Here is a 22,625-nt window from a genome sequence, read left to right as displayed (position 1 = left end):
GCTCACTAGCCTGCAATTTCCTGGATTTTTTTTGTTCCTTTTTGAACAGAGGAACAATATTGGCTATTCTCCAATCCTCTGGGACCTTGCCCTTGGCTGAAGAAGATACAAAGATTTTGGCCAATGCCCCATCAATTTCTTCCCTCACCTCACTCAGTATTCTGGGATAGATCTTATCCTGCCCGGGGGACTTGTCCACAACATTTTTCAAAAACTGTAAAACCTCCTCCCTTTTCATTTCAACATACCCTACAATGTCAACATCCTCCTTTCTACACTCACCATCCATCACATCCTTCTCCTTTGTGAATACTGATGCAAAGTACTTCTTAAGGACCTCACCCACTTCATCTGGTTCCACACACAAATTCCCTTCACTGTCCTTGAATGACCTACCCTTCCCTTAGCTACCCTCTTCCTCTTTATATACATATAAAAAGTCTTGGGATTCTCCTTCATCTTGCCTGCCAAGAACATTTCATGGCCCCTTTTAGCCCTCCTATGTCCCTGTTTAAGCTCTTCCAAGCTATCTTTGAATTCCTCAAGAGCCTTAACCATTTTCAATTTCCTGAAATTTATGTATGCCTCCCTCTTCTTTTTCACTAAGCTCACCATCTCTCTTGTCACCCACGGTTTCCAAATCTTGCCATCTTTACCCTCCATTTTTACAGGGACGTACTAGCCCTGAATTGTTAATGACTGACAACAAGGTTCCTGACTGGAAGAGGTGGGGAGCTTTTAAACATTTAAGTACACATAGTTACATGACATCAGTGGGTTTGCAGCCTGAGTCACATGGACCTCACTGTTCACCCAACTTTTCAGTGGGATCAGCATCAGGTGTGCGTGTGTTTGTGTGTGCGTGTCAGAAGAATTTAGTACACTTTCTCTAAACGGAACTAGAAATATTCAGTGATGACAAAAACGCTCCATTCGGCTAACACACATACTGCTGAATTATGATCCTCTTCTCCCCGCTGACGTCTTGAAGAGTTCTGCAGCAATAAAAGATAAGATAGATCAACCATGCAGCCAAGTATGATTACACAAAAAAGAACAGTAATTATAGATTTATATCCACTCTGTGTAATTGTCTTAGTTTTCAGACGTCGACCACAATGAAGTTCCTCTTTATTCCAAGTCTTTAACAAGACTGTATTTCTTGATGAAATGTTGCTTTTTTCATTGTTTTTTAATGCGTTTCAGTTGGCCTCTCAGCTACTCCATCAATGAATATATTTCACCCAGTATTCACAAAATTTCACTACCTGGAAGCTTTTATAGAAATAGTCATAAATAATAGTCATAGATTTGCTCTACCCCACCTCGACCCCTTTGTTTTCACTCTATTCTGTTTAATTTTTTTACCTTTTTTTATCTTTTATTTCTTTATTGTCTTTCTTCATTTTCTCCCCCACTCTTTTCCTCTATTTTACGTCCCTTCCCCTACCTTTTCTCCCCCTTTGCTTCTGCTTTTCTAAATCTTAACTCTGTCCCATTTATCCCCCCCCCGTCCCCCAACACCACATCACCACATCATATCTTCATTTTAGCATCTCTGCCGTTTGGCCATTCACACCCTTTATTGTGTGAATAGCTATTAAGTGGGTTTCCTTGGTTTCTGTGTCTATGACACATCTTTCATTCCTTCACCCTGCAGTATAAATATCTCCCACTTTCTATGCCGTTAGCTTTGACAAAGGGTCATCTGGACTCAAAACGTCAGCTCTTTTCTCTCCTTACAGATGCTGCCAGACCCGGAGATTTTCCAGCATTTTCTCTTTTGGGGTCATAAATGTGAATTTTTTTCAGTATCTTTGCATAAACAAGATTAAAGAATTTTGACTAAATTGATTTATTTCAGGCTTTTTAATGGGATGCATGTTAAAACCGATCAAATGAGTAACAGTCAGAAAACACAAAAGTACATTACCTTTTTGCTATTGTTTACCCAAACAATTTATCTACATCATCAAAATAAATGCCTTGATTCCTGGTCAAATTAAGTAAAAGCATCACAAAAGCCAAAAATATAGGTAATTACATTTCTAAGCTAGATGCAACTATGTATTATAGAAAGAAAAACTTACAGCATGCAGAAGCCCAGTAAGACAATTGTATGGAAAATTCAAAGAGGATACAGTTTATTACACACGGCTCACGTCAAAGCATATGGATTGTATCACCAAAATAAAAATAAGCCATTGATTTTTCTCACTTGTTGTGAGTCCTGAAACTATCTGGAAGATGAATTTTGGAAACAGCTGAATCTTAGTCTCATATCACACAACTTATACACTCTTCATTGCTCAAGGTCTCACAAGAAACATGGGCCAGATTCTGATCACCAAAGGAAGAACTTTCTCTACTTCTAGTTATTTAACTTTCGAATGAAGCCAAGATAGTACTCAAATCCTGGAGAGCTAATCACTGAGTATTACATTCTATCCAATTGCTAGAAAATTAGTCACAGATTAACAGGGCTTTGGTGCCAAAAATTCCCACTTATGTAGATTGAATGGATGCACTTCAGGAATTTACGATGCTTTAATAACACAAATAATTTTAATTAAAGCTTGGAGACAAGTATGGTCCAGTCAGAAATACGCGAGCAGTATTTCTTTTGATCTTTATAATTACTTTAAGCAAGGATTTAAAAAGGGTAAGGTAGCTTCCTTGATCAATAAAGGCATCTGATTTCATAGCACTAAAGACTTGAGTTTGGAACAAAATAGCTGAAGTTTTATATACGCAGAGTACAGCATGTACTTGTTATTTTTAAAATGAGCAGATAACAGGCAATTCCTGCCAATTAAAAAATTGAATATTCCATACTCCACAACTCAGCGAGAAACTTAATTTTGAGTTCAATCATGCTAACTTTAAAATGTCCTTGAATAAACTTGTCTTTTAGGTTTCCCACCAATTGACTTCTTTTGTATCTAGAAACATCAATAGATTAAAATTGTACTGTAAAATGGGGGCATGATAAAACTCCCCCCGATGATGGGACTAGTGCAGCAGCAGCACTGCACATTTCTCAGCAGGCCCAAGCTGGAAGTCTGGGTGAAAAATGTGCAGCTCCAATTTGGGCAAGTAAAAAGACTGAATGGCAATCTGATGGTGATTGCATTCCGTGAAAGATTCAGCTCCATAATCTGTTAGATCTAAGAATGCCCATTCTTCTGGAGAAACAGTCAGAAAATAACAAGATTTGTTGTTATAGTCACTGTTCTATGTCGCTCCAGGATTCTCAGAGCTTTGTCAGAGGGTTGGAGCAAGATGTGTTTTAGATAGGAATTAGCCTGCATTTTAGATGAGTTGGAGCCTATAATGAGCTTGTACCAGAGATTCCCACAAGTTAGAAAGTCAAAGGGCAAGGCGTTAAGCCGAGGAACTGCCCAAAACTAAAATGTTTTGTTTTTGAAGTGAATCACCTGGGGCCATCTGAATGCAACTTGACTCTTCAGTATAAGCCACAAGGCTCCAGGATTGGGCTCTCAGGCCTGTAATGGTGCTCAACTTTCCTCCCCTTTTGTTAGCACAAAGTCTTGTCAACTGCCTCAGGCACAAGGCAGGAAAGGATATTGAAGTGTTCCAAGTTTCTTTTGCACTGATTGTTACAAAGACTTCCTGGATCAACCACAGAAAAAGAGACTTCAGGACAGCTGTTCTGTTCATTTTACTTCACCTCATCTGCCATCTTAAGAAATATTTTGCAATTATTTATTTTTATCTTGATCCTATTCTATATCCTCTTGTCCAGTCTCTTCCGACCAACATTTCTGACTTTTTAAACACACATTTCAGCGGCTTCCAGTTTCCTGGCCCTAACTGCTTCTTTTTCACTATGGATGGCCAATACCTCTACACCTACAACCCCACGAGGACAGTTTGTGAGCTCTCTGCTTGCCTCCTTAAATTGAGGACCGAACAGTTGCCATCCATCACTCATCCATCACTTTTCTCAATTCCTCCATCTAAAATAACGTGGCAATGGATTCTAGGTATGCCTGTCTTTTTTGTGGGGTATGTGGAACAATCCTGCTTAGGCTCCTTCCCACAATTTTTTTTCTGGTACATTAATGAGTATAATCGTGGTGGCCCCTGCTCTCGTCTGGAGCAGAAAATATTCATCAGTCTTGCTTCCAATTTCCACACTTCTCTCACTTTCACATGGTCCATCTCTGAAACTTTTGTTCCTTAACAACTGTCTTCATTTATGGGGGATAGACTGTATACTAATATTCATTACAAGCCCATCGACTTCTACAGCTGCTTTGACTATACTTTCTTCTTTCCATAATGATCCCATTCCATTCTTCATGTTTCTCTACCTCTGTCGCATCTATTCTGACGACGCTTCCTTCCACAATGACACTGCCAACATTGTCTTCCTGTTCCCTGAACTGAGGATTTCTCCTTAGTGTGGTTGACAGGGTCCTCAACTATTTCCAACAAATTTTTTGCAACTTCTGCCCACACCTGTTCTCCTTCTTCCCAAAATCACAATAGGGCTCCCTTTGTCCTTACTTTCCACTGCACCAGTTCTGTATTCAAAGGATGGTCCTCTATCATTTCCACCACCTCTGGCATGATGCCACCACCAAATACATCTTCCCCTCTACCCAATGAGCATTCCAAAGGGACGGTGCACTCCAGGACACCCTAGTCCACTCCTCCATCACTCCCAACATCTCATCCCTTTTTCACTGTACAGACAACCGCAGGAACACCTGCCCCTTTAACTCCTCTCTCTCAGTCCAAGGTTCCAAACACTCCTAACAGGTGAAACAATAATTTACTTGTCCTTCATTCAATTTATTCTACTGTATTCACTATTGACAATGCAGTCTCCTCTACATCAAACACAGTCTGGGTGATTGCTATGCTGAACACCTTCACTCAGCCTATGAGCATGACCCTAACTTTCTGGTCACCCGCTATTTCAATTCACCATCTTTCTCTCATGCTCACATTTCTGTCCTCAATTTGCTTCAATGTGCCAGTGACACCCAACACAAGCTGGTGGAACATCTTCTGGATAAGCATTTTACAGCATTTTGGACTAAACACAGAGTTCAACAGCTTCAGACAATGGACTCCATCCTCCATTTTGATTTTCTGTTTGCCAAGTGCCAGTCTTTATTTTCCTTTTGCTTTCAGATTGAGTTGACCTTTATTCCGCCACTAACACCTACACTGGACCTATGCTTTATTCTTCACTACATTTGCCTCTTGCTCCACGACATATTTGGCATGTAATCGCTCCTGCTTTATAACCCATCCCTGAACTTCTCTTTTACTCCACCTGATCCCACCTCTTTATCAACAGCACAAAAGTCAACACATTTCTACCGCTCAAATTCTGAAGAGGAGCAATATTGGTCTCCAAATGTTAATTCTGTTTCTTCCTCCATGAAAGCTGGTAGACCTGCTGAGTTTTTCTAGTATCTATTGTTATTTCAGATCTCCAGCATCTGAAGTATTTTGCTTATTAAGAAAGCTGTTAAAATCTATTCCAGAAGCAGAATCCAACTAAAAGCTTACAACATTCCTAAGAACATAGGCTTTCTAGGATAATAGTTTAAAATCGAGTGTAAAGCTATTTTTCATCAGTTTTACCATGCAATTTTGAACCAAAGAGGTGATTCAGTAATAGATTATTTTCAAATCTAGAATATGTGACCTTTTGTTAGGATACTGACAAATCCTGTTCTGCATGATGAATACCTGGGTTAGCTGCTACGTATATAGCAGAGGAAAACAATTACATTTTCCAATATTCTTTGTTCCAAAATTATCTCTATAGTTTCAGCCCAGTGAAACGCCATTATAGATATGGAGCAACATCACGATCATTATACTCACCACATAGTCCACTAACTTCCCAGATGCTAACTCTTCCTGCAGTTTCTGAGCTTTCAGAGTTCTCTTGGCCTAAACAAGAGTTAACATAATTTAAATAACAGTGACAGAGCATTTCAGTTTGAGTATAATATGTCTTGCAGAATACTTGATGTTGACTTTTCTCGGTACTTACACGCTGATGTTTATTTTAATTATTACTACGCGCTGCAAAATACTTTGGCATTTTTCTACACTAAACAACACTATACAAATACTTTTTTTTTGAAGAGCAATTCTCTAGTCACTTCACGTTGATACACACATGAATGCTCCCAAGATCAAACCCAACATTCATAACTATTTACATCTTTGTGTGATCTCTCAGCACTTTGTTTGACTCTTTGAATGATGGTCTTCTGTCCTGTTGATAATGTATAGTACATTGAGGGTAAGGTTATGTACTAAGTCCCATTACCCAAACAGATTTACTGCTATTTATTCTAAAAGAAAAATCAACTCATTAAATCCTGTAAAACCTCTTGTATAATTTGGTGTGCTGCTTGAAGTGCTGGTAATACAATGAATTATTCAACCTCTATTATAATTTTTATTGAAACAAAAAGAAATCTATGGGCTTAGGGCAATTGGTGATCCTTTCAGATATTAAGACTCAACTGGACTAGGTGCTTGTTCCAGGAGACAAGTCCTAGCCATTCACTTGCTAGTGTGAATGCTTTTCTTTGATCTGTAATAATTAAAATCTAATGGAATAAGACGTCATGCTTTAAAAAGTAAATTTTCTGTGTGAAGGATTAACAGTAATTAAGACTATCACCCCATGGCTGTGTTAACCCCATGGCAGAATTTACTTATATTTGAAAAGACAATCCCTAACTTTGCCATGTTTAGTTGATATCTAATGGGTAAGTATCCATCTTTCATGTGCTTGATACCAAGTCACTTGATGAAATACCAGTTACAACTAAGCTTCTGGAAGAACTGAACAACTCAGACAGCATGTTTGTGACTTGTGTGTGTACAGTCCAGGAGTTTGCTGTCAAATTTACTCCTTAATAATGGTCAGCCTCACCGTTATTTCCACCACAAAATTTAGGCCAGTTTACCAATAGTAGCCCAGATGACTTTACTTTTCTCCACCCAGCATCAAAAAAGAGAAAGCTAGAATGCTGAGAGAATATAATGAACATGAGTATTAACAGCTGTTTCACTCTGAAATTTGTTACTGTGCTGATTCCCTTCCCATTCTTCATAACCTGCAGTTGAAGCCTCAATAGTATATTATCTTTCTATATTGAGGATGAAATAATAAAGCTGCAAGATTTCCACAATTTACTTAAATTGAACAGATCTCTTCAAAATTACTGAAGTCACCCATGATTTCCTTGAATTGAACAGTACTTCCCAAAATAATCCAAACTTTAAAGCCTGGATCTTTTTAATTACTGATGTCACTATATAACAGCCTCTAGTCAGTTACACCCACGGAGCTGACTGTACTAAAAAAGCAAATTAACATCATCTACAATATTTTTGAAAACTCTATTTTAGAATTATATAAAGAGAACATTGGGGCAGCACAGTTTAAACACTGCAAGAGATCTGGATGGATAAAAATAAGTCGTTCTCTATCAGCTGCAACATAAATGTCTACAATACTCATTATAACAAACCAATTGGTAGCTCTGTATTTAACCTTTCTTTAAAGAAAACAGCTTCTTTACACAATCACTCTTCTACTGGACTAAACGGAGATACAGCGATATGTCCAGATGCACCATAGAAAGCATCCTTTCCGGACGTGTCTCAGCTTGGTATGCTCCTGCTCTGTCCATGATTGCAAGAAACTAAAAAGGGTTGTGAACGAGGTCCAGTTCATCATGCAAACCAGCCTCCAACCAACTGATTCCATCTACACTTCCCGCTGCCTCAGAAAAGTAGTTTTATCAAGGACTCCACGCACCCTGAACATTTTCTCTTCCACCTTCTGCCATGAGGAAAAAAGTACAAAAGTCTGAAAACACATACCAACCAACTCAAGAATAGCTTCTCCCCTGCTGCCATCAGAATTTTGGATGGACATACCATACATTAACCTGATCTTTCTTTACACACTATGACTGTGACATTATATTCTGCACCCTCTCCTTTCCTTCTCCCCTATGTACTTTATGAACAATATGCCTTGTCTGTACAGCACACAAGAAACAATACTTTTCACTGTATCCCAATACACGTGATAATAATAAATCAAATATTCTATTACATACCAAATCTACTTTTGAATATTCCTCCACAATCCTCATATGATCCTCTGAATCATAACCATTCCAACGATCGCGCTTTCCATCATAGTCAAAAGAAAACGTTGGCTGTATGTGCTCATCTGGAGCAATGTTGACACCCGTAAACTTTGCCCCCACCTTTCTAGGTCTCTATTCAAAAAACATATGAAACATCAGTCAGAGCACAGCATAAACATAGCTTAAGGAAAGCATTTGCAAGTTTGTAATACAAAGTTCTCTGTACCATTATTCAAATCAAAACATCTAATTCGTAGGAAACATTTATATTTTCACCAATTCCCATTGTGAAGAACATTAATTTCATATCTTCTCACAAACTCTGTAAGGTCCACCAGTGAAAATTCTGGAGAAAGCATCTAGACCTGACACAAGGGTAGCCAGGAGGCACCCAAGCTACAAAGTTCACTTTGGCACAACACTCTTCCATGTGGTTAAAAATTAAATGGAGGAAGAGAATGTGGCAGGCAGCTGGGGGTGGGGCACCCAAAATTGCAAGCACCATTAAAATTTGTGTCATTTGGAAGGGCTTAAACAAAGCTAGCAAAAGAATGGGAACCAGGAGGTAGCAACAAAAATGAGAAACAAGGTGTACAACGGATTGGCAGAGACAGACAGCACTAGAGTAAGAAGTAGTAAGGTATTAGGTGGGGTCAGAGTAAGAGGGAAGGCAATAAGTCCAAAAGTAGGTTTACTGTAAAGGGAAGAGAATGGGATGAATCTTTGATGTGCATTATAAGAATTTTCTTGTCAGTACTTTACAGGCCAAACAAGAAAGAGGGATTCTGGGATATGCTGCCAATGGAATGGGGTGGGTGAAGTGAAGTCAGAGAGGGATTATTTCAGGAACAGCGATCATGCTATCAGAAGGCTGAGTTTAGCTATCAAAAAGACAAAGAACAATTTACAGTAAAAAAATACTTAATTAGGGAGAAGGAGCAATTTCAGTGGGGCACGGTAGGGAAAACAGGTGAATTGGAATCAAAGAGTTTCAGGCAAAATGGTAATAGAACAATGGTTGCTATTAAGGAGATGCATGAGCGATAACGTGGCACTGGTTTTCTCTGGGTGCTCCAGTTTCCTCCCACAGTCCAAAGACATGCTGGTTAAGTGCACTGGTCATGCAAAATTCTCCCTCAGTGCGCCCGAATAGGTGTCAGAGTGTGCCAGCCAGGGGATTTTCACAGTAACGTCATTGCAGAGTTAATATAAGCTTACTTGTGACAATAATAAACTTAATAAATAAACTTAAACTCCCGAAGGGGAAAGTTAAGCCAAACAAAGCTAGAGTTCTTGGAAAATGAAAGAAATAGAGAAAGGGAGGAAGCAGAAAAGAGGCCTATATGACAAACACAAGGTTGACAATACAAGTGAGAACAATGCTGAATGCAGAATGTGCAGAGATGAAGTGAAAAATGAAATGAGAGGCAAAGAGAGAAACAGAAGAGACTGACAGCTAAACGAAAAGGAAATCCAAAAGTCATACAAATAGTACAGACAATACACAATTTCATGATTCATATGTTATAGGAATAATTGGGGTAATTAAAACTCTGGAATGCTAAGTTGCCAAGTCAGCCAAGGTATTTAGCAAAAAATGAACCTTCCGTACGTAAATAATATGGTCAGTTAGAACTGAACCTTGGTTAAAAACAAGATGTCTACAGTTGTCTTCGTAGGAGATATAAATTATTCACAACAAAAACAGAGAATGCTGGAAAATCTCACCAGGTATGACAGCATCTGTGAAGAGAGAGTAGAGCCAACGCTTTAAGTCGTTAGAGCTAAAGACAAAGAAAATTGGGCAAGATCTAGACTGAGAGGATGAGGGGGAGTACGGGGGGTGTAGCTGACAGGAATGGCATAGACAAAAAGACAAAGGAGATGATAAAGGATGAGAATGGTGCTATGAGTGTCCATTAAGAGATCGGAATGTGTAAATGGCAGAACAAAAGGTGCAGAATATAGGAATGCAGTAGATGGTTCTAGTGGGGGGGGGGATAGGAAACAAAATGGAAAAAATAACAGGATTAACACATGAAAGCAGAACCCAAGGCTGAAATATTGAATGAGTATTTTTCATCTGCTTATACCAAGGATGGTGCTGAAGTCAGTGAAAAGGAAGCAGTTGAAACACTGGACAGGCTAAAATCGATAGAGATATTAGAAAAGCTGGCTGTATTTATGAGGAGTGGATGAAATTATCCAAGGACCCTGAGGGAAGTAAGGGAGGAAATTACTGAGGCGTTCACCATAATCTTCCAATCCTCCTTAGACACCAGGGTGGTGCCAAAGAACTAGAGAATTGCAAATATTATATCCTTGTTCAAAAAAGGTAAAAGATAAACCCAGCAACTACAGGCAGGCAATTTAAATGCAGAGATGGGAACGTTTTTAGAAACAATAATCTGGGACAAAATTAAGAGTCACTTGGAAAAGTGCAGATTAATTAAAGAAAGTAAACACAAATTTGTTCAAAACAAATATATTTAACTAACAATTTGATGGACTAACAGGGAGAGTTGATGAAGTGTACATGGACGCACAAAAAAACTCATGGACTAAAAGGGACAGTGACAGCGTGGATATAAAATTGACCAAGACACAGGAAACAAGAGTAGTGACAAATGATTGTCTCTCGGACTAGAGGAAGACAATAGAGGGGTTCCCCAGAGGTCAGGTACTAGGTTCACTGCTTTCTTAATCTACATTAGTGACCTAGACTTGGGTGTACAAGTTGCAATTTCAAAATTTGCCGATAATACAAAACTTGGAATTATTGTGAATCATGACGAGGACACAAGACAGTTGGTAGACTGGGCAGACATATGACAGATGAAATCCAATGCAGAGAAATGTGAAGTGATCCATTTTGATAGAAGAATGAGGAGAGACAATAGAAAAGAGGGTGCAGAAATAGAAACCTGATGGTATTCACAAATTGTTAAAGGTAGCATAGTTGGTTGAGAAAGTGTTAAAAAGACATATAGAATCTTGGGTTTTATAAATAGCAGCGTGGAAGTTATGGTTACCCTTTAAAAACTGGCTCAATCTCAGATGGAACTCTGTTTCCAATTTTGGGCACCACATTTTTGAAAAAAGATTGCAGATTTTAGAGATGGTGCAGAAATGATTTACAAGAATGGTTCCAGTTATGTGGCTAGATTGGAGGAGCTGGAGCTGTTCTCCTAACAGAAAAGGATATTGAGAGGAGATTTGATGGAGCTGTCTAAAATCCTGAGGGGTCTGGACAAAGTTGATAAAGAAGAGCTGTTAGCGCTGGTGGAATGATTGAGGACCATATGATATTGATACAAGTCAAATTGGCATAGGGACAGCACGATGGCACAATGGTTAGCATTGCTACCTCACAGCATCAGGGACTCGGGTTCAATTCCAGTCTTGGGTGACTGTCTGTGTGGAGTTTGCACATTCTTCCTGTGTCCGTGTGGGTTTTCTTTGGGTGCTCTGGTTTTCTCCTGCAGTCCAAAGATGTGCAAGCTAGGTGAACTGGCCATGTTAGACTGCCCTTTAGTGTCCCAAAATGTGTAGGTTAGATGGATTAGAGGGGGAAATGTGTTGGCTTAGGGGGGGGATAGGCAGGAGGAGAGGGCCTCCTGGGTAAAATACTCTATTTGAGTCTGCACTGACTTTCTACGGGCCAAATGGCCTTTTTTATACAAAAAGATCTTCGTGACATGAGAAAAACCTTTTCTATGCAGCAATCACTTAGGCTATAGAATGCACTGTCTGATAGTGTGGTGGAGGCTGATTCAGTTATAACTTTCAAACTGGGAATTGAATAAGCGCCTTAAGAGAAAAGAATTGCAGTGCTGTTGGGAAGGAGTTGGGGAACAGGACACACCAATTTGTTCCAGCTCACAGACAAGAATGGCCATATGGCCTCCTTCTGTGCTGTAACCATTCTATGATTATATGAGAATGTATAGAATTGCTTCAGGACATGGTTAGAAACTAAAGTGACAATGTTAGCAGGTGGGCTTGGAGGGGTGGGAATCCAAAATGTTTCTGTTCTGACAGGAAATTCAAAGCTGTAATGTATTTTTTATAATTTCATATCTTACAACAGATTAAAGGACTCACTCTAACCAGAATTTTCTATCCATTTAAATCTTGATAATTTACAGAAATATTTCAGCAGAGCTGCTAAGATAAAACCTATTAACAGAGTATCTTTCCCCTTACAATTTCTGCAGTAAAATTAGCTTAGAAGGCGTGGTGCTTCATGCAAATAAACCCTCCTGTATAAATTAAGATTAAATTTTCAAACCATCCTTATGCATTTCCAAATGCCCAGTAATATCACAAATACAAAGCAACTTATCCCCAGAGCCACTCAGAAATGGCACCATGTTTTTCACTGCTTAAGGCAACAGATGTAAAAAGGTTATTTCTGGAATGGTGTACCTCTCTAGATACACATCTAAATAAATTATTGCTCATTCTGACATACCTATTCCAAAGAAATACTGGGAGAAAGGCTCCATGAAAATAACTTGCAAAGAGATGCAACAAAAAAAATTCTTTGAAACTGTCACTTACTTCCATACAGTCCTTTTTCACATGTGTCAGTGCTCCACAGTTTTCGCATGCACCTCTCCTGTATTTGGTCACAACAGGACCCTGAGAAAGCACACAATATCACCAACAAGCTTTTATCCTTTGACTTTCAAATACCCATTTATAGCATGTAAAGATTGAATTCAGGTCAAAACATAATGAGCGAAATAGAAAATACTTCTCCAATTAACAAATAGGGCTGTCCAGTTCTGTTAACGCTGAGAAACAATAGGTTATTCGGCCAATGACTGCAGCACACATTTGTTATATCAGCCTAATATGATATTTTAAGAATTTAGTTGGCCAACATTTTTCTTGCACAGTATTATAATTGATTGCATTCTTTATATGTCAAAGCTTTCTGCTAATCAGCTGTAATTCTATATTTAAGATGTTATGTGAAGAGAATGTTAATTTCTACCATATATTAACCAATTATAGTTTTACACCTTGACCTGGTTGCTGCATTGTCTTCAAGTACTATTTTTATTTGTTAATGACAAGTAACTTCCATCATTTTACAAAGATTATTTTGAGTTATGTCCATTTTAAGTTCTGTCGTACAAAGGGCATCAAGCTTTTATTCAAACCAACAATTTTGCAAACCTGAAACCTAGATTTATGTAGCTGAAATCTAGAAATCTAACAGAGTTAGCTTGATTAAAGTAACAAAGCAACTTTACTATTAAACACGGCTGGAAGCTTGCAAGGTGTGTTCATATTATAACTCTAGCATTGCTATAATGCAATTTACTGATACTTGAGTTGTAATAAAAATTAGACTTGGCGTCACATTTTTGGATTCCATGGGCCACATGAAAAATGAAACAAGAATTAGTTTTACGTAGTTAGAGAGTATGGATGCCGAATCATAAATCACCAATATTCTAACTCCTCCACCTTCACTGGCCTATTCATTAACTTGAAATATTTTGAATGACACAAAGTAAGCAATTGAATTTGTGATCTTGGATTCCTCTTCCAGACAGTCTTTGATTTATTTTCCCTGAAGAATACTCTTCGATCAGGTCTTACAAAGAACTTACCTTGAGTATTCCACAACTACTATATTTCCTCACAAAAATGAAAACTAGACAGTGCTCTATACTTTTTATGGTTTTAAAACTTTTTTGAAAAATGATAACTACAAGAATTTCAGTGGAAACAAGCTGAAACTCCACATACCTCCTGAACACCTTTCTTGTACCAGTCTACAATTGAATTGAACTTTCTCTCCTTCTCAAGTTGCGGCCTTTGGTGCTTGAGAGTCGGTCTTTTGGATGGGTCAATGTACCATGGGACTGATGATATATACTGAGGAATGTGTGGGTTGATGTCTCTGTAGGATGCAAGTGAAAACAGAAGGTTAGTTTAAATTTTGATAGTTCACAATTTTTATTTAAACTCATGGCTTGTGTTTTTGCCAACCAATGTTTAAAGCTGGCACTCCAATAGAAAACGAACTATTTTTGTGATCCATGAATGACATAATGAATATTCCATCATTTGTTATCCTGATTAAAATGTAGACTACCTGGAAGGTTCATTGTGATATTAAGCCTATTCTCTTGGACAATTTAATCTCTCACTTGTAATCTATTTAATAAAATATCTATTTCCATAATGAATTCAGTACTTGGGGTGGTGTTTCGTTGAAAACTCAGTATAAGTACCAAATGTCTCTATTAATCCTATAGGCAGCTCAGCAATAGGCATTTTCCAAGTTAATCATGTCAAGCTGTGCGTCACACAATCGCTACTCTTTTATAGCGAGTAAATCGGTGCAATTTGGGACACTGCACTTCAATAAACTGTGCAAAATGCTTTCTAAAATTTTCTTATATCCACTATTACTTCTTTCATAACTGAAATCTCTCATATCCTAAAACAGGATTTAAACAAAACAAGATCACAAAATGATTAAATGTATCCACTGAATGATCATGGTATCTTTAAAGTTTGATTTGAACACTGGAGCACTGCCAAAAACCTGGGTTTCAATGTTTCCTCTGATAGCTTTCAACCACATCTGGCATTTGAACTTACGCTGTTTGCTGAATTCCCAATATTCAACTGATGCAGACATGAGCTTAAATGAGGGTGGGAATTCCTTTGCCGCAGACAGAATTCAACATTTTTCTTATGCATCCAAATAGATCACAACTGTACAGTACTTATGAACCCCTCACAAGGAGCAAAGACAACAAAGGGGAATGATAAGAGTATCTAAATCAGACAGCAGTGTAAATAGCAAGACAATATTTTGGTTATGTATGTTCGATTTAAGAATCTGAAACTATTTTTGAAGTATGCAGTTTTACACAAAAGAACTGTAAAATGATAAACTGTGAACTCTGAACAATTTATTCAGCAATTATTTATAGCAATTTATATTAAAAACACAGTTAGCAGACTCACTAATGGTACTTCTAGTGCATGTGAGGGGTAGAAATCAGATAATGATTTTCCATCCAGTAAACAAGAAATTTACACATGAACGCTTGAAGGCAAGAATATAAAAATGGGAACCACCTGCTGATGGTAGCTGACATTCTAAAAGATGAAGACAGAGGTGCAAAAGGAGCAAATGGTCCAAAAGAAGCCAATGGTATAATCATTTGGGCCCCAATCTGACAAGGGCATTAGACCCTACTAACTTCAAAATTGCCAGGTCCCAGCAATTCCAATGGTTAGAAACTCCTTTCAGAATTCTACCAGATCATAAAAGTTCCCATCCCAGAGTTGTTCTGCTCATAATCCTTGAGACTGCATTTTGAGTACTGCCTGGTCTTATAGCTGTTCACAAAACCAGAGTACCTCCTCCACAGGTTCTAGGTATTTCTCTTAATGATCTAAGATCCCCAAAAAATGCCTCAGCGATCCTAAAACCTCCCTCTTCAATATTTTTCGAGCATTAGGGTCCACTTCTCAAGCTTCCAAATCCTGGGAGAAGCCTGTAGTAGATCACAAGCTCACCCCAATATTGATCAGGCTCTTTTAATGCTACTTCCAATAACACACCTGCATAACATATCCAATTCACTCACTGTGTGCAATGCCAAAGAACATCTGTTATTAGCAATAAAATAGTACAACAGGTCTAAGTTCAGTCTTTCAGGAATGTAGCACAGACATTTTTATTAAATACCAGTTAATCAGCACTGACATCAACTTGTAGATATGCTACAGCTAATCAAAACCAAATACAATAATGAACTACTAAAAAAAAATCAGACAATGCCAATTTTTTACCAAGATTCAACAACTCCAGGTACAATGAATCATCTGTTCTTTAAAAATAAAAGAGTTCCATATGCTTAGCATTGATGCAGTGAATCACCAATAATGCAACTCTCCACTCAGCAACAATAAGAAAAAGGTTCACGCAGTAATGGTCAAGGCATGTAAGTAGACAGAGCAGTCACCAACCATATAATTAACATCCAATAGTTTTCTCATTTTCAAATCTTCAGTCTGTTTCTCCCCAAGGAAGCCAATCAGCTGACCAAATAAAAAGTAAAGATTTAAAATTGAAATGGTACTCACTTTCCTTCTTCATCAACTTCTGCTGGTGCATTCCCGAGCTTTCGCTGCTCTTCTAATTCCTTCTTCTTTCGCCAATCCTCCCTGGTCATCTTCTTTGGTTCATCTAAGCCCACCACACCGGCAGATTCCTCAGGAGCAGCCGGGTTCATGTTCTGTACAGTCCCAGATTCCATAATGCTTTGATGTCTGGATTTTTTGACCTTAATCTGTGAACTGCAAAAAATAATGTTTATTATAACCGAAGTATTTCGAATTCAGGGTTTCAACAAACACCTTCCACTAAAAATGACTACTTCTTTCCAAATGATGAGTACCCAAATATACATGTATGGACATCTTTACGCAACAAAGCAATAAAGGTAGTCGTCGTAGTCCCAGATAATCATGGGGTGATTGGTGGTGATTTAACCTGAGGATCGCTGCACCTCAGGCAAGGGGAAAGGTTGAAAAGGCAGGCCTTCATGAATAACCTCAGCCAGTACAGGAATTGAACCTGCAATGATGGCATCGCACTGCATCCTGAACCAGCCATCCAGCCAACTGGGCAAATGAACTCCCTCAGCAAAGTAATAGGTCAGCAATCAATGCTGCCTACACAGCACAAAACACAAATATGCAACATTAATAGCTTCAGAAATGGACTGATTCTAAATAAAACAATGGATATCTGAAAGTAATTGTAAGGAACCATGCTAGTTGAGGGTTTTTAAATATGATTTATGTAATAGTATAAACTTAGTGGTGGCTCTTCCAATTGGAAATGCTAGTTTTTTGCCTGAGGTTCCACATGGGAATGGTTTAACTTAGTTTCACTTTATTTCACATGTGGGACAGTGTTAATTGATATAAATTATTTGCATTATTTAATGTCAGAATTGGCAAAAAGAAACTCATGTGGTGACAGCTCTTGCATATCACTCAAACGAACATACTGTAAATATTGGTGAAGAAATAAAACTGAAACTAAAACTCAGTGTTTGGTGTAAGTTAGAGATGAAATCAATTTTCCTGACCTTGATTATCAATAGAAATTGAAGAAGTTCTGAATGCCTGCTGAGAAAACCCAGGGAGCGATGCACAGGTATGGTCAAAAAATATGCAAAGGATTGGAAAACTGAATGTTAAAGTAATATAAATAGACTAACAGAGATTTAAACTAAAATTGATCTGCAGATAATTTTCACTTAGCAAAGACAATGCAAAGTTTACACTGAAAAGAAATACATTTTAAGCAAACACAAAAATACTTCTCCAAGATAAACGTACATGCTTGCATAAGGCTTTCTATAAAATAGAAATAAATTAACAATAATGTTTTATTTCTAAGTTAATATCCATTTGCACCTAGTTTTTAAACAGCATTCTTGATAGGTAGAATAATTGCACAAATATAATTTAAACCGCTCTTCACTACCCTTTCTCTGTTAAAAATAAAGGAAAAACATACATTTATATACATCTTTCATGACCCTAAGGTGTCCCAAAGTGCTTTACAGCCAATAAAGTGTTATTTCAAGTTTACAACTCCACTAATAGCATCATGACTTAGTGCCATTGCCCTCCCTGTCTTTTCTCCATACCACAGCACATTGTTTGAATAGAAACAATCATCTAACGTGCTCTTGAATGCCTCCAACACACTTCCAGGCAGTGCATTCCAGGCTCAAACCACACATTAAGTAAAAACGTTTTTTCTCGCATCACATTTTATTTCTTTTGCAAAATCACTTTAAATCTGTGCCCTCTCATTCTTGATCCTTTTACAAGCAGCAGGCGACGGTGCAGAGGGACCTCGGGGTCCTTGTGCATGAGTCGCAAAAACCCAGCTTGCAGGTGCAGCAGGTGGTCAGGAAGGCGAATGGGATGCTGGCCTTCATCGCGAGGGGGATTGAATATAAAAGTAGGGAGGTCTTGCTGCGGCTGTATAGGGCATTGGTGAGGCCGCAGCTGGAGTACTGTGTGCAGTTTTGGGCGCCGTACTTACGCAAGGATAGTTTGGCCTTGGAGGGAGTGCAGAGCAGGTTTACTAGGCTGATGCCGGAGTTGAGGGGGTTGAGCTATGAGGAGAGGCTGAATAAATTAGGCTTGTACTCGTTAGAGTTTAGAAGAATGAGGGGAGATCTCATTGAGACGTATAAGATGATGAATGGGATGGATAGGATAGAGGTGGAGAGACTCTTCACGCTCAGAAAGGATAGTAGGACTAGGGGGCACAGCCTCAAGATAAAGGGGGGGCGGTTTAGAACAGAGTTGAGGAGGAACTTCTTCACTCAAAGGGTGGTGAATCTCTGGAATTCTCTGCCGGTTGAAGTGGTGGAGGCTACCTCGCTAAATATTTTTAAGACGCGGGTTGATGGGTTTTTGATAAGAGAGGGGATTAAGGGTTATGGGGAGAGGGCGGGAATGTGGAACTGAGCCACGACAGATCAGCCATGATCTTATTGAATGGCGGGGCAGGCTCGAAGGGCTAGTTGGCCTACTCCTGCTCCTATTTCTTATGTTCTTATGTTATGTTCTTAAGTGGGAACAGTTTCTTCCCATCTTCTATAGCCAATCCCCTTATGATTTTGAACTCCTCTATCAAATCTCCTCTTAATCTTTTCCTTGCCAAAGTGAATAGTTCCACCCTAACCAATATATCCTCATAACTGAAATATCCATTTGATGTAGAAGACAGCGCCCCTATTTAATGCATTATCTGAAAGACGTTGCCTGCGATGTGTAGCACTCTCTCTGTAACGCGTTGGAGGCCAGTCCAAGATTTTTGCGTTCAATTCTCAGAAGCGGGATTTGAACCCACAACCTTCTGACTCAAATGATTCTGAGTTACAGCTGGTTCTCAAAAGTGGCAGAAGTAGAACACTAAGTGGGCAGCATTTATTAAAATGCTTTTTTCCGGGCTTGAAATTTACTGCTACACACAAAATGTACTGAGGCAATATCAAAATAAACAACAAAACTTAGAGGCACAATAGCTGAAGAAACTGAGCAATAATTTTGAAGTTATAAATAGTTCTGACATTAACACTGCAGGCAGAAAAAAATCATTTTTTTACCATTTGATAACTCCCTCATGAGTTACACAGCTTTCCCCACTCATAAAAATGAGCTGTACTCCAAATACTTACATGCGTTTGCAATCAATACTACTCAAGTGTAAAGCAACTGCTTGAATTTCTTACACATTTTCTACACATTCTTTTTTTATTTCCAATGTTCTAATTATCAACAACAAGCCCTGATGTATGAATATAGCAGTAAGAGAGGGAATCAAATGACACTGAATAACTGACGCAGGTTTGAATCATGTGAACTTCCTTAACGTGGGACTACCATGGGTAGATATATCTTAGCTTGAATTAATTTACAGTGCAAGACCAAATATCTGAAAATTTTCACAGACTTTTTCAGACAGACTCCTCATCCAATTAATTTCAATATTCTTAAGCAATAACTTCCCATTTTTACCCACAACATCTACAAATTCCCCACTCTTTCTTACTTCCACTGCAAAAACAAAACCCAGCTCCAGGGTACTGTCCTGCACCATCTTTGAACATTTGCTAACAGTTACTGAGCTTGTTTTCACTGTGTCAGAAACATTTGTCTTGCTTATAATTAACCAAAGTTGTTTGCCACATATAGTTTAATAGCCAGTTTAGTCCCTAATCCAAAAGTGAATTATACTTCAGAGATGACAAAACCATTCATGCAACAAGAATGAGAACATGGAGAAAAGTTCATGATCAAACCAAACAGTCAGATATGGATTGATGTTCATCAATGAAACTTAACAGCTTCTTCACGTAAGAGACAGCCACGCACTTACAGGACCACCAAAACAAACATAATATACTTTTAATTTTCAGTACAACAAGATGATCCTCTAATGAAAGCTGCTTTTTCATAATTAATTCTAAGTCTTCCTCTGTGGCCAAATGATCTCATTTACACTATGAAACAGGTTCAAGAACAAAAGCAAATTGGTATGTACAGTTATTCAAAAAGGCAAACATACTTGGAGTTTAATCATTTCAGTCAGGTCTTTCCACAATGTTGGGGGAATGTTTCACCCAAGGTGGCACTGATAAATCCTGCAGACAGAACCAAGATGAAAAATGTTAGAAAGCCACGTAACTTTGCTATAACAGAAAATGTAAAATCACCAAAGCCGGGATACTGCAGCTTCAGGATTTCCTGATGAAACTCTTAGCAAAAATTGAGTGGGAAATAATTTTGAAATCAACCAATTTAGCCAGTGTAACTGTCCACACACGTTCTATGTTCTCTCATACCAGATGTTTACAAACATCCCTCCATCAACACATGCATATACACCAATAAGTAACAAGGTTTTATTGCTACAATTAATAGTTGCTTTTCATTTTTTTTTAAGCACGATCTGTTGATTTCATTCACTGAAGTTTATTATGTGCAAAATAGAGGAGCTATTTTTTGATCCTTTACGTATTGTATTGTTATACATTATAATGAAAAGTTGTGTTACACAGTAGATATTGGAGATATATTGTAATGAGAAGAAACATAGAATCATTGAATCCCTACAGTACGTGAAGCCATTTGGCCCATCGAGTCTGTACCAACCCCATCCCACAGAGGCCCTATTCCCACAACGTCACACATTTACCCTGCTAATCCCCCTCACACTAGGGTCAATTTAGCATGGCCAATCAACTGAATCCACACATTTTTGAATTGTAGGAGGAAACTGGAGCACCTAGAGGAAACCCACGGAAGAAAGTGCAAACTTCACACAGACAGTGACCCAAGGCCAGAACTGAACCTAGGTCCCTGGCACTGTGGGGTAGCAGTGCTAGCCACTGTGCCACCAGTCTTCAGACCTGATCATGAAAACACAGATACTATTGTGAACCATTCAATATTTGTCCTCTGGCTTCTTAAAGGTTGGGTCTTACAGAGACCTCAATGCTTCTCACTACTAATGAAGATCTATATTGTTCAATCATTCCACTTTGTTGCTTGAGTCATTTGATCTTTCTACTCCATGAGATTACTGATAAAATAGAACCCAGCTGTACCCATTGTGTGAACTAATTATGCTGAACAATAATCCCAAAAAGGAAAGTCTTTCAATTCTTCTATTGGAAGAAAAAGACCACACTGTTTATCTGGGTTGCAATTATTGAATATTATCTCCAAATGTGAAATTTCTGTCTCTATGTTCATGTGGGGCAATGTCCAGAACATGTCAATAAAGGCTGAGATAGTCACCAAATTCAGTGTTATCACCTGTATAGTGTTATAAATAACTAATAAGATATTTTCCTATTTATTAGTAACACTACATGAGACTGTTAAAATCTGTACTTTCTGCTTTAATAGTTTCATGGGATCACTATTATGGCACACTCAAACCAACACTGCATTATATTGTGGCTGCACTTAGTATTAGGGCCTCAGACAAGATTTGAGACCAGATGCCCGCAATGGGTATTGCTATTTGACTAGGATCTTTCTATGATTTGACAGGTGAATTTTGAAACGTAAATAAAAATGATAAAGAGGGAGAGCTGGGGTGACTACAGAGCCTGGAACAGAGAAAAAATAAAATTTATTTATTAGTGTCACAAGTAGGCTTACATTTATACTGCAATGAAGTTACTGTGAAAATGCCGTAGTCACCACACTCCAGTGCCTGTTCGGGTACACCGATGCATGGCCGATGCACCTAACCAGCACGTCTTTCGGACTATAGGAGGAGACCACAGCACCCGGAGAAAACCCCCGCAGACACGGGGAAAACACGAATATCCCACACAGACAGTGACCCCAAACTGGGAATCAAACCCGGGTCCCTGGTGCTGTGTGCCATCATACCGCCCCACCAGGGCCCATGCCTGTAGGAAACACTGGGGGCACTGAGATACCCCCTGGGTGCTGGTGATGCACCCCACCCTCTCCCGGCAGGCAGACGGGTGCCTGTCTCCCTAAGTGATGGCGAGGCCCGCTTCTCAGTCCGGAGCCTCCAGGTGCCGAGTCCGGGACATCGGCTCTGGCCGCCAACTGGGAACTGGTCGCAATACCGCTGAAACTAACTCCGGACAGTCTGTACTCACAGCAGTGACAGAGCCTCACCCCACAACCGCCGCGCTGCACAGCCCTGTAAACAAGGCCGCACTTCCGGCCGCTCCGCGGAGCTCCCAGTCTAACAGATAGACCGTGCCCACAGCCGCCATCTTCACTTCACACCGAGGCCAGGCAGTGCGAGCTCTCCGGGAGCAGCAGTGTAATGTTCCTTCATCAATCTTCATTCAAAACTCTGAGTTATGTTTTACAAAACACCCA

General features: G+C 39.0%; 1 protein-coding gene across 1 annotated transcript in view; it reads right to left on the bottom strand.

Annotated features, from left to right (window-relative positions):
• Positions 1–22,423, bottom strand: part of slu7 (SLU7 homolog, splicing factor) — a 47,070-nt gene extending 24,647 nt beyond the window's left edge. The window contains exons 1-8 of the mRNA XM_080201683.1: positions 22,397–22,423; positions 20,317–20,392; positions 16,299–16,511; positions 13,938–14,091; positions 12,735–12,815; positions 8,139–8,303; positions 5,872–5,940; positions 951–995 (exon numbers count right to left, since the gene is read on the bottom strand). Of these exons, the coding sequence (XP_080057809.1) occupies positions 951–995; positions 5,872–5,940; positions 8,139–8,303; positions 12,735–12,815; positions 13,938–14,091; positions 16,299–16,471 (687 nt within the window). The 5' untranslated portion in view covers positions 16,472–16,511; positions 20,317–20,392; positions 22,397–22,423. The remainder of the gene's footprint in view (positions 1–950; positions 996–5,871; positions 5,941–8,138; positions 8,304–12,734; positions 12,816–13,937; positions 14,092–16,298; positions 16,512–20,316; positions 20,393–22,396) is intronic.
• Between the last annotated feature and the right edge of the window lie 202 nt (positions 22,424–22,625).

Source organism: Carcharhinus amblyrhynchos, chromosome 13 (assembly GCF_965287045.1).
Source record: "Carcharhinus amblyrhynchos chromosome 13, sCarAmb.v2.hapA, whole genome shotgun sequence".
NCBI lineage: Eukaryota > Metazoa > Chordata > Chondrichthyes > Carcharhiniformes > Carcharhinidae > Carcharhinus > Carcharhinus amblyrhynchos.
Note: the sequence above shows the minus strand (reverse complement) of the source record. Positions and strands in the feature narration are given on the sequence as shown.